The sequence below is a fragment of the Podarcis liolepis genome, assembly GCF_965112155.1.
Source record: "Podarcis liolepis genome assembly, chromosome: 3".
NCBI lineage: Eukaryota > Metazoa > Chordata > Lepidosauria > Squamata > Lacertidae > Podarcis > Podarcis liolepis.
In genome coordinates this window covers 81,832,135-81,850,340 of record NC_139557.1, presented here as the reverse complement: position 1 = coordinate 81,850,340, position 18,206 = coordinate 81,832,135, and the positions used below count along the sequence as shown (strand labels likewise).

General features: G+C 41.1%; 1 protein-coding gene across 5 annotated transcripts in view; it reads right to left on the bottom strand.

Annotated features, from left to right (window-relative positions):
• The window catches only part of CNST (consortin, connexin sorting protein), a 40,878-nt gene that overhangs the window by 11,489 nt on the left and 11,183 nt on the right, over nt 1–18,206 (bottom strand). For 4 of the 5 annotated variants that reach the window (XM_083496858.1, XM_083496861.1, XM_083496859.1 and 1 more), the window contains 7 exons: nt 13,754–14,162; nt 10,150–10,331; nt 9,336–9,366; nt 7,718–7,804; nt 7,249–7,363; nt 1,550–1,571; nt 1,289–1,385 (listed from right to left, as the gene is read on the bottom strand). In XM_083496858.1, coding sequence (XP_083352984.1) covers nt 1,289–1,385; nt 1,550–1,571; nt 7,249–7,363; nt 7,718–7,804; nt 9,336–9,366; nt 10,150–10,331; nt 13,754–14,108 — 889 coding nt within the window. In that variant the 5' untranslated portion in view covers nt 14,109–14,162. The remainder of the gene's footprint in view (nt 1–1,288; nt 1,386–1,549; nt 1,572–7,248; nt 7,364–7,717; nt 7,805–9,335; nt 9,367–10,149; nt 10,332–13,753; nt 14,163–18,206) is intronic. The other variant, XM_083496862.1, reaches the window with a different exon arrangement.

Below are 18,206 nucleotides of genomic sequence, written 5' to 3'. Positions count from 1 at the left end.
CTGCTTTGCTGGCACCACCATTTTGTTTGGATGGCCTCAGTACTGGAGGACAGCATAGGGAGCAGCTTAGGTTTCTGTATACTAGCTGTGCTGAAAATAGTCACAGAGAAAAAGCTAGCACAGGGAAACATCTAAACAAGAATTATCTAACACAACTAGCTTGTGTTGATGAAGAGAAGTTGATACCAAGGCATTCAACAAAGTCTCCCTGGTTATAGTGGTACCTTGGTTCTCAAACTTAATCCGTTCTGGGAGTCCGTTTGACTCCCAAAATGGTTCGAAAACCAAGGCGTGGCTTCCGATTGGCTGCAGGAGCTTCCTGTACTCATTTGGAAGCCGCGTCGGACGTTCGGCTTCCGAAAAATGTTTGCAAACTGGAAAACTTACTTCCGGGTTTGTGGCGTTCGGGAGCCAATTTGTTCGGGAGCCAAGCCATTCAGGAACCAAGGTACCACTGTATTTGATTTTAGGGCACTTTGGAATAAGCAGAGCCTTCCTTGGGCTAACTGGAAAAGCTCCAATTTTACTTCCACCTGACGATCACAGGCACACTGGCCATGGCCCTTTACCAAAGGTGTTAATTATACTCACAATCATAAAACCATTGTTTGCTAATGATCCCACGTTGTGGTTGGAATTCACAACTGATTTACCACGCAGTCCTGTACACTTAAGTAAATCCCAATGACGGCAATGAGGCCGACTCTTATACTGGGTATAGGATTCCTTGATTATACAGTCTTTTAAACCCTCAAGGATGCCACACACCAGCAAGGAGAAGGCTAAAATCTGTAAGCAGCAGGCAGGTACACATCCAGGCAGACAACATCTCTGCAGCCGACTGCTCCACAGCCACCTTCAGCCTCTTTTTCTATTTCCATGCTAATTTTAGCAACAGTGTGGATGTACTGAAGTTGGACAGCGTTTAATGTTAGGGAAATGAGGTCTAGTATTTGAAGTCACTGCTCACACAGAAGAATAAAATTGTATAGTTGGAAGGGACCATGAGAATTATCTAGTCCAACTCCCTGCAATGCAGGAATCTTTTGCCCAATGTGGGGCTCGCATCCACAACCCTGAGATCAAGAGTTTCATGCTGTAACAATTGAGCTACTCTCATTCCTATGTTCTGCTGTTTTCTAAGAGAAGTCTAAGGCATCAAAAACGTAATCACCTTCTTATATTACTCTTGTTAGAAAAATGCCTAGCTAGTGCTATTCTAAATTAAAGCTTTCTAAACACTGACATGTTTTAAAAATAAAACTGAAAAGATTTACAAGAGGGATACCTGAATCACATGCAGCCGCACCTCTTTCCTTAAGATCTTCAGATATCCTTAACCCTACAAAACTCTCACGTTTCAGGGATTTTTCTTTACTTATTAGCTGAAAAACACAACAGAATTCCTATTACTGAATTTTGTTTTTGTTTCATTTCATGCAGTACAGGTTATTATGCAGTGTAAGCTCTACACATTACATTTAGCACATTATAGAACACCCGGACATTTACTTGTAAAACTATGCCAAGAAAAAACTTCACAGTTTACCTTGCTTCGGAAGACCAGCGGCCTGCAACCAAAAAAGAAAATACAAAATAAACAGCTGCTTCCACCAAAATATTATTCACAAAAAACATCATCAAAACTAGACGACAAATCAGATTAGTTCTTTCCATGCTCTAATATTAGCACAGAAGTTTCCAACACTGAAACACTATCTGTGCCAGCATAGTTTTAAAGCACAGAGCCAGACCATATGCTAACGTCATTACAAACTGCCAATTATTACTTAATGGCCCATAAGGCAGTAAAAGTGGTGAAATCAATACAAGAAGTGCTCTTATTGAATGTGTTTATACAAATGTATCAGCTTTCAAAAAATTGTCCTGAATCGAAATTGACCACTCAAAGGAATTAACAGTGCTTTTTAGATCACTGAAAGTACCACCTGAATAGCACTACTTCCTGTTTCTAGCGACACAAGAGAGTTAGGAGTGGATGGGAAGCTGTGAAAAACTAGCCTCTCCTAATATTTTGCAGCACATAGGCAGCACACTCAGTTTCCCCATTTTGCTCAATCTTCTAGTCTTCCACAGAAATAGCAACATATTTAAAAAGTGGAAGGAAACCATAAAAATCACAACACTGGCAGGACAGCTCAACCTTTTAAATGTTGTGCTTTATACTTCAAGAGCCTATTTCCAATAAAAGAAATTATAAAGTAAAAATAAAAGCTTAAAGACAAACATAGGTGATTATTAAAATGTTAACTGCACACAATTCTTACCATTGACAAGAAGCAATTTGTCCACAATGCAGTCCAGAGCTGCAGGGTGAGTTCTGCATGCAAAGCAGTGCTTCTGACACCCAAGCACCTTCATTTTACTGTCACTTATATATCACATTTTTACACTGCCTTTCCACCAAGCAGCTCGGAACAGCGTCCTCAAGCAATCACGATCCCCAATAAGTTGCATGGCCAAGAGGTTATGTAAGATCAGGTCTCTCTGGATTGCATCCAGCTCTCTGGCCACTACTCCACACTGGCACTCTAAGAATTCTCTCCCTCAATATGGCACGACAAGCAAATTCTGAAACAGTGGGAAGCGGCTTCAAATGCACTGAAGAGAGATTTCATTTTTGGGGGTGGAGGTGGGGGAGTTAATTGTTCTGGAAGCAATTCTTGGTGCATGTGACAAAGAAGCCTCTCATTACTGGAGCTTCTGATGTGATAAATGCAACTATAGACCTGCAACACTTACTTTTAAAGTATTGTGACTGGTAAGTAGAATAACATTAAACACAGCCATGCTCTTGGATTTTAGCGCAACTAGCTGAATAACAGTTTATGATCCATAATAACAATGCCCCGTCCACACTGACTCATTTATTAATTCTCTATCTCACTCTTGCTCCAAGGAGCTCAGAGCAGAATACGTAACTTCTTCCCCCCAGCAATTTTATCCTTACAGCATTGTGAGAGTGATTCACTTATGAGATGGTGAGCTTGGGGAAGATACTTAGGGAGCCATCCCAACTACCCTGTCTTCCCAGCAGAGCTAAATGGGGATGCCAGGACCAGCACTGCATCCATAGCCCTGCTGTGCATAATAATAATAGTAATAATAGTAATAATAATAGTAGTAATAATAATAATAATAATAATAATAATAATAATAATAATAATAATAATAATAATATATTAATACCCCGCTCATCTGGCTGGGCTTCTCCAGCCACTCTGGGCAGCTTCCAAAAAAATATTAAAATACTGTAATACATCAAACATTAAAAGCTTCCCTAAACATAGTGCATAGTTATCAAAGTGGAAGGGCAGGCAGATTGCCCTTCGATCAGAACCAGATTGAACTCTATGCTGTCATGTGACGGCAGGAGGGCCAGTTTGGGATCAGGTGGTTCCCCAGCCAGCTCAGCCCTGCCTTCTCTTTACCCTCAGAATATCCTGTTTTGGGGCTTTCTGCTGCCTGCCACCAGCAGGGCTGCCAGCAGTGACACATCTGCCAGCCCACACATTTGGCAGGTAAAAGGGAAGCTCCTCATCAGCAGAATGACACTGGCATCACTCTGCAGCCAGCATGAAGCCATCAGAGGCCAGGAGAACAGGTTGGAGGGATATCTCTAACCAATCTACCCCATTCCTGCCTGGAACAAGGGGGTTTGGACTGCTCTGTGAGCTTCAAGGAAGAGCAGGGATTTAAACCTGCATCTCCCCATTCTAAGCCCACCACATTACAGTGGATATCTACAACACACAGAAAGCTAAAGATCAGTACACTATTAAAGAAGGCTCAAAACTGGATATTCTTATTTCCCCAAAACACATGCTATCTCATTAAACTTTACAACAATCCTGTAATGTAGGCCAGTATTATCCCCATACTTCAGACAGGGGTTGGGAGTGGTTTGTCTGAAAGCCGCCTAGTGAATTTTTGGCCAGGGTGATATTTATATTACGTCACTCTTAGGCTTTTATGCTACAGTACTGTAGTGCACAGAAAGAACAGTGGAAAAAGTCTACCTCATAGCAGCAGCACAAAAGAAGCCAAGTCATGCCAAGGACATAATTTTGGCCAGCGTGAGTTTTCCAGAACAGCTTTCAACGGGGAAGGCAGGACGTGAGTGGAAGAGGGAGAATCTCCAGTGCTCATGCAATTGGGAATGGAACTCAGAAAACCAGACAGGGTATTCCCCCCCTTAACCCATTTTAAAAATCCTCACATTGGAGAAGATGAGGCTTTCTGGGGCAGCCGAAATCTAATAGCTAAAAATACAATTCTCATTAAACATGGGCTGGAGTTTAAATAGTTACTTGGGGGTTTGTGTGACAGTGTTAATAATGGTAGAAAAGCAGGGGGTGGGGAAGTAGGGAAGGCAGCAGTGGACGGTTCAGCCAGTAAATGAATGACACGGTGAAGGATACAGCAATAAGAGTAAAGTATGGGGACCGGAGAACTAGGGTAGAGAAAGGTAATTTAACAGGAATGTTGGAAGGCTGGAACAGTGGCAGGTAATAAGGGGAGGACAGGGACATGATGGAGGTGAGAAAGGGTAATAGAAGGAAACAAAATCAAAGTGTCATATAGGAGACATGATAGGCAACCTGTCAAGCAGAAACGTGGAAGGTGGGGAAAAGGTTTTGTACCAACCTTTCCCCTTTGTGGAAGTAGGATTCCTGTATACTTACTTCCTCAAATGTCATAAGCTCTCCTGGCCTATTTGACTGACCCTCCACTCCGCCCTGTCCCCTTAGCAAATTTGGTGTGTGCTCCTAGCACTGGTATTGGGGTAATCAGTATTAGTGTTCGACCCTTTCTGCATTGTTAAATATGTGAAGCTGCCTTACACCTGAGGTCCAGCTCCAAGGGCCTTCTGGCGGTTCCCTCACTGTGAGAAGTGAGGTTACAGGGAACCAGGCAGAGGGCCTTCTCGGTAGTGGCGCCCGCCCTGTGGAACACCCATCAGATGTCAAGGAAATAAACAAGTATCTGACTTTTAGAAGACATCTGAAAGCAGCCCTGTTTAGGGAAGTTTTTAAATGTTTGATATTTTATGGTGTTTTTAATATTCTGTTGTGAGCTGCCCAGTGCGGCTGGGAAAACCAAGCCAGATGGGAGGGGTATAAAAAATAAATTATTATTATTACACCTAAAGATGTGGGACCACCATGGATGGCTCTTGCTGGTAGGCCAGTGAGCAGAGCCTCCAATGATTATCTTAATGCTTGGGTAAGTTCATGCAGGTGTAGGTATAATGTGGTCCCAAACTATTCTTTTAAGACAAAAACCAGCACCTTGAAATAGGCCTGGAAATTAATAGGCAGCCAATGTAACTGACTCAGAAAAGATGTAACATGATCCAATATGTAATAAGTATGGAGTTGGATGGTACCTGTAAGAAGGGGACTGTGCAGACAATTAGTGCCTGTGTCCTCTTCTGGCTTTCCATCCAATCCACTGTACCCAAAAAGTTCTGTCAGTCACCCATGAAGTCTGCAGCTGTTTAATTCCTGATCAAGCAAATATAATCCACACTTTGATCTTGGATTTGAGTGTGACCTGGTGTGCATTACCAAGACCACCATGCAGGCACAGCCAGCAAGAATCACTACTGACATTGGCGGCTGTGAGCATTCCAACTGCCTCAAGCCAGCTGTCTGTAAAAAGAACTGTGTGCCGGTGACTAACTCATCCCCTGGAGCAAATATCATCTGCTCCACTCTAGGATTGGCCTGGAAACTTAGTGCTTCCAATGAGTTCTTACTCTCTGGGTGCAGGCATTTGGGCTAGAATACAGTGAAGAAACAGGAACAATTATAGCTGAAATAATGGGAAACCGACTCAACCTACTGAACAGAGATTAAAACTGGGTAGATGGTATATTTATGTGTACCGGTAGATGTGTGTGAGGGTGTAAATAGAATGATATTGAATGAGCAACATATATTACATCATTTCTGTAAATACAGGCAACTCTCAAATACGTGGGGGTTGCGTTCCGGGGATAGTGCATAAAGCCAAAATCACGTATAGTGAAAACACATTGAGTTCAATGGTGGGTGGGACTGCCAAAGTCATTTTCCCCAGACACACCCACCTTTCCATTTTTTTCCTGCCAAGCATGTAAATCGTAATGCTCACAAGCTAAATGTGTGCAAGCTACAAGTTACCTGTATGAGTCAGAATTGGGTGTGATACGTTTGTGGGAGGAGTACTGCATGTTTTGAGCTAGAATGTGCCTTTGACAAGAGGAAAAGGATCCCTGGATCTTAAGATGTTTTCAAAATGTGCTGCTAGGATTTTATTTTGGGAGCATCTTATTGTTTTATATTGTAGTTGTATTACAGTGCATTGTATTATATAATATTATATTGTAGTTTCTCAGTTTCATTGTTTCTTACATATTCATATTGTATTTTCTATTTTGTTAACTCATCAGAGACCGTCTTAAGTGGTATAGAACATATGAAATAAAAATAAATAAAATTACTATGCTCGTATGGCGAAGGAAAGCATGCTTTTGTGAAAGTCTCCTTCACGTTTGATTAACTTTGAAATACTTCAGGCACCAAACTTTGAATTTAAAACATTTATCTTCAGCAGTTAATTTGGGTAAAAGATTAGGTTAGATTGGGTAAACGATCTTCCAAACCATGTGATCCAACCCCCTCTGTCACATGACTATTTCATCTTCGCCTTTCTGGTTAGCACTAATCATAATAATCAGTTAAGATGTAGAAACCATGGTTGATGTTAAACACAGTTTGCACTATTCAGTTGTCACAGCAAAACTATGGTTAGGCAACCTTGGAAAGAAAAGAGAGCCCATTGTATATTCCTTATTCTTCCAAACCATTGTTTTGGAGGATTCCTAACATGATATTTGAATTGAGACCATGAAGATTTTGGCAATTTCATTTTCTAATAATTAAATTTTTAAATTTTCTTATCAAGAAATACAACAATGCACAAGTATTACAAGCAAACGAAGGAAAGTAATTAATCTAAAAATCCAGGCACAGTCCAGAATTCATGCCTAGTGTTTTGGGTTTTTTTTAACATTTTCTCCCTTTGAACATCAGCTCTTTGTGCCAAGTTGACAAATGGCTTTTGAAAATCTGAACAGTTTCAACCACTTTATTCTGCTTTTCAAAGACATCCCTGAGTGCATCTAAACACACACAAAAAGAGAATTGAACCAATTGAACCAGTATTATTTTTATTACTTACTCTTGATGTGATGTGCAAAGTTTAGCAAGTTTGTCTAACTCTTCATTATTCAGGACTTTAGCAGAACGTTTTAGAGCTGGAACCTCATTAGATGCTGCTGCTTTCCATTTTTTTTCTGCAACAACACACAATCATTTTATATTTTTGTATATTAAAAATATTTCAGTGTCTTCAAAAGCAAAATGTTTTGAATAGTCTCTAGACAAAGTGGATTCAACATAATGGAAAAACAAAAATTACAGCACAGAGTAACTGCAATGGTCCATTAAAAGCCAGAAACCTAACTGAAAATAATGATGTTCCTTTTCAAGGAAAATATATCATGATAAAATAAAGATCAACCACTGATCACTGTGCCTACACACAACAGTCACCACTAGGGAAATGTGCAGCTATTTTTATTTTGAAACCCAAAACTTATTCTATTATAATAAAAACAAGAGATTTCCCAACTATATGACACACTTACCCCACTGTTGTTGTATGGAAGAAAGATTTGCAAGTAGTTGCTCATGATATAACCGTTCAAGCTGAATAAATTTCATGGCTTTCTCGTCTGAATGAAAAACTAAAGGAAAATGCAGAAACCGAATGACAGTCGAGCATAGACAGTGTTTTTTTCCTTAAAAAAAAAAATGTTTACGGGTACTCTCATTTTCCTACTCATATTGAAATACTGTCCCTCAATGAGGCCAAACTTAGATTCACAAAAGGGTATTCATACCCCTGCACACCCCCCCCCACGAAAAAAGCACAGCATAGATATAATGTATAATTGTGCTCAAAACTTGGCATGCACGTGCTACATGGACCCCATAATCAACTCTCTTAATCTTTCCCTCCTGTAGTCAGAAAGTTTTCCTTTTTTGGGCAATGAATTCTCTAGGATGAGTGTTTCCAGCAGTAAATTGCCATTCATATTTAAAGTTACTCAGTTTTATGGAAAAAATACAACCAAGTACCACCTGGAAGTTCTTATTTCTTCAAATGACCAAATTCAAAAATGAAATAAATTTCTCTTTCAAGGGTAAAAGCTTCTCAGCTTTTGATCGCACATCTAGAATTAAGGGGTGAAAGCTAGCAAATACCACTAACATAATCAATCTCTTCGGACTGCAAGTGCAAAAGAGGAAAATCAAACCAGCTATAAACATCTAATGTTACATGGCTGAGTGGGGATTTGAACCCTGGTCTCCTTGGTCTTAGTCCAGCACTCTAACCACTATATCACACTGAATCTATGCAAAGCCTGAATAAATGCAAGCACCTCCTATATTAGATTCAAGTTCTTATGCTAGATTGAACAAGCTCATGTACACTCATGGTTCATGAACAATACCATAGTGCAGGGGTCTGCAACCTTTAAGACAAAAAAGAGCCACTTGGACCCGTTTCTGAAGGAAAAAAAACCGGGAGCTGCAAAACTCGTCATTATAAAAATAACTTTTTTGTCACTTTTTTATTATTTCTTTGTTTGACCCCTCAGAATTACTCCTCCTCATAGAAATAAACGTTCAATTAACAAGTTACCTTTTTTGTGTGTGTGTTCTTCACTCCCCTTCAAAACAGTGGACCAGCGTACATGCCCCCTTTCAATGCAGTGACCAGCGTACATGCCCCTTACAATGTAGCGGGCGGGCGGGAAGGTGACGTCGGGAGAGTGCGTGACTAACACACGCACCGCCCCCATGCGACGTCACAGCCAGTACAGCGCCCGCCACAGTGGGGAGTGTCGGGGCGCACAATGCGCCTCCTCCCCTCGCTAGTATCCACCCCGGAGCCGCGGCAAAGGTGTAAAAGAGCCACATGCGGCTCCGGAGCCACGGGTTGCAGACCCCTGCCATAGTGGTTTGTTTTTTGTTTTTTACACTGTTCTTGCAGAGACTGTTTTACACTGTTCTTTACACTTTTGAGATAACAATTTAATATTTATAAGTGTCCCCCCCTGGAAATTAAGAAATTAAGAAACTGCACTTAAATAATAATATTTTTTCCACTTTGGCTTTAACTAGACCTGTTGCTGGAAACCTTCAGCCATATGCTGAGGGCAATGGCATAGAAATCAATCTTGATTTTAAAAAGGATACATTCTCCATCTTGAAAATACGTTTCAGCAATCTGTAACAGAAAGCAAAGAAGCAACTAACATTTTCAGATATTTATTATACCATTATCACCCTTTATATCATCCTCCAGAAACCACCTCAGAATCTATATCCTGCCAAAAACGTACATGAATGTTGTACCCTGAACCATGGCTGAATATACTATTTGTGAGAAGCGAGATTATATATGTTTGGACGTTTCATATATGCAATAAATTAAGATTGTAGTCCTGGGCACACTGATCTGAGATTAAGTTCCAGTGAACACAGGAGACCACACTTTTGAGTAAGCGTGTATAGATGATTGCACTAAATTTATTTTCTACTCATTTTATCAAAGCATCACATATACAGACAGAGAAGTAAGAGTTATAGCCACAAAGTTTATATACTTTCCAGCCTCTACATCTTCAAGAACGTCTGCTACAGTCCTCAGGATTATAACCTTCTACACCCACACACCTGGAAAGCAAATACTTGGGGTATTTAACTACTATGGCATCTTAAATACTAACAAATATATTGTGCCATAAACTTTTATGGACCAATCCACATTTCATCACAGTCTTTGACCTACAAAAGCTTATGGCATGATGGACTTCCCTCAATAATCTAATGGGTTGGATCCAGACTAAATTAGCTCCCACATAAATCAATGGGATTAGGAACATAGGGCGCTGCCTTACACTGAGACAGACTCTAACTCACTCTAAGTCAGTGGCTTTCCATTATTTCAGCTGATAAAATCTCTCATAGTATGGCCACAGAGAAACCAAGGTAGGTCTTTTTGTACTACCTCATGGAGGCACAGGGGGAGGACTCTTGAATCCATCTGCTCAAATTCTTCTCGAAGAAGAGAGAAGAGGGCCTGCAAAGTCTGGGTTGGATCCTTTTGGGGAAAGTTTGCATTGGTCTTGTTTCCATCTTCATCTGATGTAGAACCTGTTGCTGTTATGCCAGTCTTCTCTTGCTTGGCTGCTGCAAAGTGTTCAACAAGAACAGTTGTGGAGTCTCAGAAACATTTCAACATATAGGGTTCTGTTCAAAATTGCATGAGCATCTCTCATCCCTGAGCCCATGGAAAGCCACTCTGGGGGTCAAGGGCCTTTTAGGAAGGGAAATGGGCTGTAGCAAAAGAGGCCCCATTGGCTACAAAATGGGTATAGCTTAATAGTAGTAGTACATGACCAATGCTCCTTTGGGAGCAAAAGCAACAAGAGCCAGGATTTATTCCAATAAACTATAAAATATTGTATTAAAGATGGCATAAAAAGATTACCTTCAAAAGAATTGGTTATTTTCATGGCAACATGCGACCTTCACTATGTTTGTGTCATGCCAAATTACCATTTGTTTAAAAGTGCTATCATGCTTTGGAATATCTTTCAGATATATTTCAGATATTCCAAAGACATTTGTAAAGCTAATTGTGAGTGTTGCATATAATGATGGAAGTGGCATTCAAACAAACAAACAAACAAACAAACAAACAAACAAACTTAAAATGGAAGAAAAAAATTAACTTTATGGGAAATGGATTTCACAGTGTTGTTGATGCAAATATTGACTAAATTCTACAACCATTTCCCCAAAGTCACTCCTGTTTGAATTAATACAGTTCAGGCTGAAAAAATTCAGCAGTACCACCTTTATGGCCCTTACGCAGGACCACTACCTGAAAGCTAGGCTCATCAACGTAATTATAAAACTACAATTATTCTGCTATAAAAGCCACTACCAACACAGATAAAAAGAACAGAATACAAAAAGCACCTATACCTACCCTTGGAAGAGACAAACCTACAACAAAAGAACATGTGCCCTCATTGTTTGGGCATTTTCTGATACAGAGAACGAAAGCATTTCATCATTACAAACTCTTTCCTAGCACCTGTTAAGTTCCCTCCTTTCTTGTTTCTGTTTTCCAACATACACCACAGATCACCAGTTTTGAATTCTACATCTAATCCCTTTGCAATCACTAGCTTAATCTTTAACTTGACTGTTCCACCTGTTGGGAGACTAAAATATCTGTTTCTCTTTATCCACATCATAAACATTTACATAAATATACAGCATTTGTTGAACAGCGCCAGAAATTGTTTTTGGTACAGTATGAATTAAGAGTTAACGTGAGTTCTCAGAATGGAACTGACCCAATTAGGTTCCTAAGATAGATCTTAGTAGTAAGACAACACTATTATTCTTTCTTAGGAAAAGATACTACAGAAGATTGTTGCTCAGCTCAACCCTTGACTTATTTATTACACTGTGCAAACACTGCCCTCCCTTGAAATCTCTACCTTCCTGAAAACAAACTTGCATTGCCTTTTCATGCATAAATGTGACATCTCATTTTTATTTGGTCACAGAAACCACAGCTGATATGTGAAAAACAAACTCAGAACAAGAATGTATTAATTAGAGCAAAACTAAACCCTTTGTGTTGGCTAAGAAGCCAGCTTCAGAAATATCGGTTTGAAGTTGGCGTGCTTTGAAACTAACCAGAATTTGTTATAATCTACGATTCCTAGTTCAGATGACCGGCCAAGCTGACACAGGGAAACTGAATGCTGGTGGAGTCCTTCTACCAACCATGTGGTAGGAAGGAAAGTGTGAACCTTAGATGGCAAAGTGCAAACCTAACTTCCCATCCATTATAAGCAAAAAAAAAAAAAGGCCAATGCTGGATTCTGTTTTACATGAAATAGTTTGCACAACAAATCCTAACGTTATGATATCTTGTTTCTCCCATGTTTGTATCTCCTTAAAATAATCAAGAAAAAAAAAACAAATTTAACATTTAAATTGTCACTGTAGTAGAGCTTAGACTGTATGAAAAGTATCTTTTCAGTCTTCAACTATGCAAATCTAAATTGCCTTATTTTAAGCAGTTTATTAGCTGTCTTTCTACTTAGTGTACACAAGACAGTATTCAAAATGGAAATATGAATTTATCATATACCCATTTCTATACACCCCAAGTATTTGCCAGTTCAGTCCTCCTTAATATGATGCCATCTAACCAGCTGATGAAGATGAGTGATTGCCATTAAAAAAAATGCGTTCAACAGAATTTCATACAGTGTAGAAAATCATACAGAGGCAGAAAATAAAAAGGGTTAACTAACACCTTATGAAAGAGGGTGTGACAGATTTCATGGAAGAAGTATTGTGAAAGGGAGTTGCAGATGGCAAAATCAAAGGTTTAGGTGTATTCAACACATTACATTTATTATATTTGTTGTATGGCCTGCTTTATAGGTCACATTAAACCACATTTAAAGCAAACTATGGTTTAAGGTGAACAATGTGTTGGAGTATGCTGCTCAAGAGTTCCCATCTCACACTTCCCCTGTTGTTGCTGCCACTGCACCATAAACAAAGCAAGCCAGAGTTTGGTCTGTCATTTTGTCTGAATCCAGGCTCACTGCCAACCAACCCCCCAAAACGAGCTACACGTTGTAAACCAGAAACAAAGCTTGAATATTGGTTGTGGCTTGTTGGGAGAGAAGCAAACCACGGACCTGAGTGTGGTGTGTGAACTGGGCCATAAAATAAACTATTTTGGACCTTAAGCTGCCCCTGTGTGGCGACTAGAACTGGGGGCAACTTCTGCTACATGGGCGTCTCAGCTCAGATTCCTGGCAGATAACGCTACCTGGCAAGCAGAAATGCTTGCACTGACAGAGCGATTAAATCAGTATGACACTGAAATTCCTTCCTATTATTTTTATCAACTGAAAACAAAAAATAGTTTTTAATAGCATCTACTCTTCAAACACAGGGGTGGCGCTGTGGGTTAAACCACAGAGCCTAGGGCTTGCCGATCAGAAGGTCGGCGGTTCGAATCCCTGTGACGGGGTGAGCTCCCGTTGCTCGGTCCCTGCTCCTGCCAACCTAGCAGTTTGAAAGCACATCAAAGTGCAAGTAGATAAATAGGTACTGCTCCGGCAGGAAGGTTAACGGCGCTTCCGTGTGCTGCTCTGGTTCGCCAGAAGCAGCTTAATCATGCTGGCCACATGACCTGGAAGCTGTCTGTGGACAAACGCCGGCTCCCTCAGCCAGTAAAGTGAGATGAGTGCCGCAACCCCAGAGTCGTCTGCGACTGGACCTAATGATCAGGGGTCCCTTTACCTTTTACTCTTCAAACAACACTACTCTCTCTTGTAAGAAAATGGCTTGTTAACATTTGCCTTCTAGGTGAATGCATTCTAGGTGCATGCTTCACCTGTCAGGATTGCAGAGTTGGCTGGGAAGGTAGTGGCCTTGTAGAGAAGATATAGAAAGACCACACTTTTTGAGAACAGTAATCATAGAAGGAGATACCCCCAAGTCATGTTATAGGTTAAAGGCCTGTACTATGAGTAACAAAATGTATATTGTGGCAGTTGTTGTACCTTTCCTGCTGGAACTTTTTGTTTTCCTTGAACTCCTTTTTTCAGAGTCACCTTTTTCTAAAATGAGCATTTCATCTGCAGCGAAGCTTCTAGATGGCTTATCGCTTTCATCTTCTTGGCAGGAGGACGTGTAGTCTCCACTGTCCTCATTATTATTAATGCTGTCCTGCTCAACCTTTCCCATTGTGTCGTCACTGCTTTTCAGAGTATCGTGCTTGCTTCCATTAAGCTGATTTTCATTTTCATCTGGTGAAGAAGCTAAGCAAGCTTTGATCTTTTCCACAAGTGTGTCGGTACGAAGTGAGCCTTGTAAACTTAACTGCAGGTCATTTGTAGGAGATTCCCTGTCATCCATTAGAGCGTTCCTAGGGTGAACTTTATATCCACTTAGCACAAATGATCTTCAGCTCTAGAAAGGAAAAAAAAAGCATTGAGATATATAATAATAAAAATCCAAGTCATGTTTTGACTACCTAGCTATATTAGATTATATAGTCCAGCCTTGTATTTAAGCACTAGCCTGGTTACCATAGGATAGGTAATCAGGAACCTCATGTAAGTGAGTGCATGGAATTCCGCCCAGGCAATGAGAACAACTTGGCAGATGAGAGCTCTGTCATTCCTCCAGTACTCCTTGGACAAGCAGCACAGAGATCTCAGCAAGGGTGATATCTGATGGGGTCCCTCCTCTGTCAGTGGGCCCTGAAGGGCCAACCTGGCAGCAGAGCCAGGCAGCTGAGGGGACTGACACCATTTTGATTCTCAACAATGCCCCAGAGTGACACTGTATGGTACACTGTGGAAAATAAAAAGGGGTTGTCTTGTGCTGCTCAGAGTGCCAGGCTGTGGGGGAATTAAAAGGGGGAACATGGCAGGCATCAACACAGGACAGTTTCCCACGGGAACCAGGTGCTGGCTCTCCTCCAGAGGCAAGCAATGTTTTTTGCAGGCCTTTAACTTTTGTGGATTCTGTTTTTCCACAAGGCTAGTCAATGAGGTTCAAGGGATTGGACTTGATGACCCTCGGGACCCCTTCCAACTCTACAATTCTATGATTCTATGAGAGTAAACTAAACTGTGTGCATTGGCAGACTTTGCAGTTTCATATTTCAGTGGTGCCCTGTGCAACGGGAATATTCAGTGCCCCCACCTCTCGCCTGTCATTCTATATCATAGTTCTGACGTCCCTAAGGCTCCACGCTCAGTACAACTGAACCGGTCGAGCTCCCCTAAATCCGCCTTTGCTGTACATATCATTCTGGCAATTTAATCCAAGAAGGGTAGCATTCAGTGGTAAAATGCCAGCACCGTACTTTGTGGAGTAGTAAATTCAAATAAAAGCTCAACACTCAGAAATATGCAGATGTATATTTGTTAAAACTACAAATTACTTAGATTAGCCATATCTACCCACTAATTGAAAATCTGCTATTTAACAACAAAATGACTAGCTAAAGAAAGGGGCCTCTGTATAATTAAGAAAATTGTCCTACCAGCCCTAACATTTAGCAATTAAATGAATTACACATTTGTGATGGACTTTGCAAACCTTAAACATCACAACTGCTATCATAAGCAGGCATTGGCTTTCACACCCTTTTTTTTTTTACAATGGAGGAAAATGAAGCAGAAATACTTACGGTAAATGACTGCCTAACAAAGAGGAAATCAGGCAAGACTGTACTTAAACAAATGAACATCTGTGATCTTTGAACAGCCACTTCACATACAAATGGGTGATATTTAACCAAGTCATATTCAGAGCAAACCTACTAAAAGAAATAGATATTGGTGGGTCTTTTCTGAATATGATCAATGTGGGATATAATCTATGAATGAGAAAACTTTATTTATTTATTTATTTATTTATTTATTTGCTGACTCACCCATCCACCCAAGGCTTGTTAGTTCAGGAAACATGACAGCAGAATGGGACAAACTGCCTGTAACCAGTGCAGTGCTGTAAAACACATTACTCTAGCATGCAGGGAGCTATATGAGCAGATATGGGACACTCCTGCCAATGGGAGCTTAGTCTGGATCTAAGCAGTAGTTTTTAATTCAGTTAAATTATTTCACATTTTACACTACTTAAAAAACCTATAGTCTGACTTCTAAACTGAAGCTGATAGTATCCAGTTTGTATCTTTTATTTATTGTACCTTTAGATTTACTGAATCTAACTCATCTCCCTCTTCCTATTTACTTCCTCTAGTATATTTGTAGTGTTCCAGCAAAGCTTTCCAGTTAACTAAGGGAGACTAATATTTCCTGCTGAACCACTAGCAGCTTACTAAGCGAACTTGCTCAAGCTATTCTACCTGGGTGTTGTTTGGTAAATTTCTTGTGCTTATTAGCAAGGATGATTGAGCATGAGCAAATACCAGCAAACATGCTCACTAAAGCAGCTGGTGCAACATTAATACAGAACCATAGAGTTGGAAAGGACCCAAGAGTCATCTAGTCCAGCCCCCTGCAATGCAGGAATCTCAGCTAAAGCATCCATGACAGATGGCCATCCAACCTCTGCTTAAAAAACTCCAAGGAAGGAGAGTCCACAACCTCTCGTGGGAGTCTCTTACACTCCTGAACAGCTCTTACTATCAGAAAGTTTTTTCAAATGTTTAGTCGCAATCTCCTTTTTTGCAACTTGAAGCCATTGGTTCGAGTCCTACCCTCCAAAGCAGGAGAAAACAAGCATGCTCCCTCTTTCATGTGACAGCCCTTAAGATATTTGAAGATGGCTAGCCTATCTCCTCGCAGTCTCTTTTCCAGGCTAAACATACCCAGCTCCTTCAAGCGCTCCTCATAAGGCTTAGTTTCAAGACCTTTGATCATCTTGGTTGTCCACCCCTGCAGATGTTCCAGCTTGTTAACATCCTTCTTAAATTGTGGTGCCCAGAATTGGACACAGTATTCCAAGTGTGGTCTGATTAAGGCAGAATAGAGTGGTACTATTACTTCCCTTAGGGACGCGGGTGGTGCTGTGGGTAAAAACCTCAGCGCCTAGGGCTTGCCGATCGAAAGGTCGGCGGTTCGAATCCCCGCGGCGGGGTGCGCTCCCATTGCTCGGTCCCAGCGCCTGCCAACCTAGCAGTTCGAAAGCACCCCCGGGTGCAAGTAGATAAATAGGGACTGCTTACTGGCGGGAAGGTAAACGGCGTTTCCGTGTGCTGCGCTGGCTTGCCAGATGCTGCTTTGTCACACTGGCCACGTGACCTGGAAGTGTCTCCGGACAGCGCTGGCCCCCGGCCTCTTAAGTGAGATGGGCACACAACCCTAGAGTCTGTCAAGACTGGCCTGTACGGGCAGGGGTACCTTTACCTTTACTTTTTATTACTTCCCTTGATCTGGACACTATACTTCTGTTGATGCACCCTAGAATACCATTAGCTTTTTTTGCTGCTGCATCACACTGTTGACTCATGTTAAGCTTGCGGTCCACCAAGACCCCTGGATCCTTTTCACATGTACTGCTTGTAAGCCAGGTGTCCCCCATCCTATATTTGTGTATCTGGTTCTTCCTGCCTAATTACAGAACCTTATGATTGTCCCTACTGAAATTCATTTTGTTAGCTTGCACCCAGTTCTCCAATCTGTCATTTTGAATTCTGATTCTGTCTTCTGTGGCATTAGCTATCCCTCCCAGTTTGGTGTCACCTGCAAATTTGATGAGCATCCCCTCAATTCCTTCATCGACGTCATTTATAAAGACGTTGAACAATAACGGGCCCAGGATAGAACCCTGTGGCACCCCACTTGTCACTTTTTCCAGGATGATGAGGAACCACTAATGAGTACTTTTTGGGTTCAGTCAGTCAACCAACTACAAATCCACCTAACAGTTACCTCGTTCAACCCCCATTTTACCAGCTTCCTTGTGATAATATCATAGGGTACTTTGTCAAAAGCCTTACTGAAATCAAGATACACTATGCCCACAGCATTTCCCTGATCCACCAAGTTTGTGATTTCATGAAAAACAGAAATCAGATTGGTCTGACATGTCTTATTTTCAGCACCAGCACCTAAGAACTTGTCACCTCTTCACTGTTGTGCCCAGCAGAGGGGTTGTGGTATGGGCATATTGTGTTTTGCTTTAGGTCACTTACATGTTTTCACTACCTTTAAATCTTATGGCAGATAGTGGTGGCACAGACATTATGTGAGAAATGGGAGGGAGGGGAGTAAAATAGTATTAGCAGCGGCCAACCCACCTGACTGCTGGCCAGTGTGCCACAACCATTGTGGTAGGTGGTCCTGCAGGCGACATATGAGAGGGCATGTTCACCACCTACGGAACATGGCTCAACGTGGCTTATGAAAGGGCTGACCCTGAAGCCAGGTGAAGGGCTTTTGATTCACACAGAGGTTTTAAACAAGTAGCATTTTAAACAAACATCTCAGTGTATCAGTTGCATTTTAATGTGTAACTTGTACTTTACCAGAAAGA